The sequence below is a fragment of the Chaetura pelagica genome, unplaced genomic scaffold (assembly GCF_000747805.2).
Source record: "Chaetura pelagica isolate M959 unplaced genomic scaffold, ChaPel_1.0 scaffold1407, whole genome shotgun sequence".
Classification (NCBI taxonomy): Eukaryota; Metazoa; Chordata; class Aves; order Apodiformes; family Apodidae; genus Chaetura; species Chaetura pelagica.
In genome coordinates this window covers 191863-192200 of record NW_009953954.1, presented here as the reverse complement: position 1 = coordinate 192200, position 338 = coordinate 191863, and the positions used below count along the sequence as shown (strand labels likewise).

Genomic DNA, 338 nt, shown 5'->3' with positions numbered 1-338 from the left:
GCGCCCCGTCCAGCAGGGCCCAGAGCTGGGCCTCCTGCAGCTGCGTAACATAGACGGGTATAAATAAGGATCTTTTTATCTTAATAAATACCAGGTATATGGTTTGTACAATATACACATAATGCCCCTGTCTCCTGGGTCCGGCCTTGTGCCGAGGGAGGATTCACACATAGTTCTCTTCTGCATTGTCCGTCTCCGAGGACAATCTGGTTGCAGCTGGAATTGGAGCAGGAGAGGAGAAAAAGTGGTGAGGGGGGTGTGAGGGTTGGCAGGGTGCTGGAGGTCCCAGCTGACACCTCCCGGGCCGCCCCACTCACCTGAGCAGCTCCCATAGTGGC

The 338-nt window shown here is 55.3% G+C and overlaps 1 protein-coding gene across 1 annotated transcript in view; it reads right to left on the bottom strand.

Annotated features, from left to right (window-relative positions):
• Window positions 1-163: 163 nt before the first annotated feature.
• The window catches only part of FSTL3 (follistatin-like 3 (secreted glycoprotein)), a 9923-nt gene continuing 9748 nt past the window's right edge, over window positions 164-338 (bottom strand). The window contains exons 4-5 of the mRNA XM_010001846.1: window positions 318-335; window positions 164-216 (exon numbers count right to left, since the gene is read on the bottom strand). Coding sequence (XP_010000148.1) covers window positions 164-216; window positions 318-335 — 71 coding nt within the window. The remainder of the gene's footprint in view (window positions 217-317; window positions 336-338) is intronic.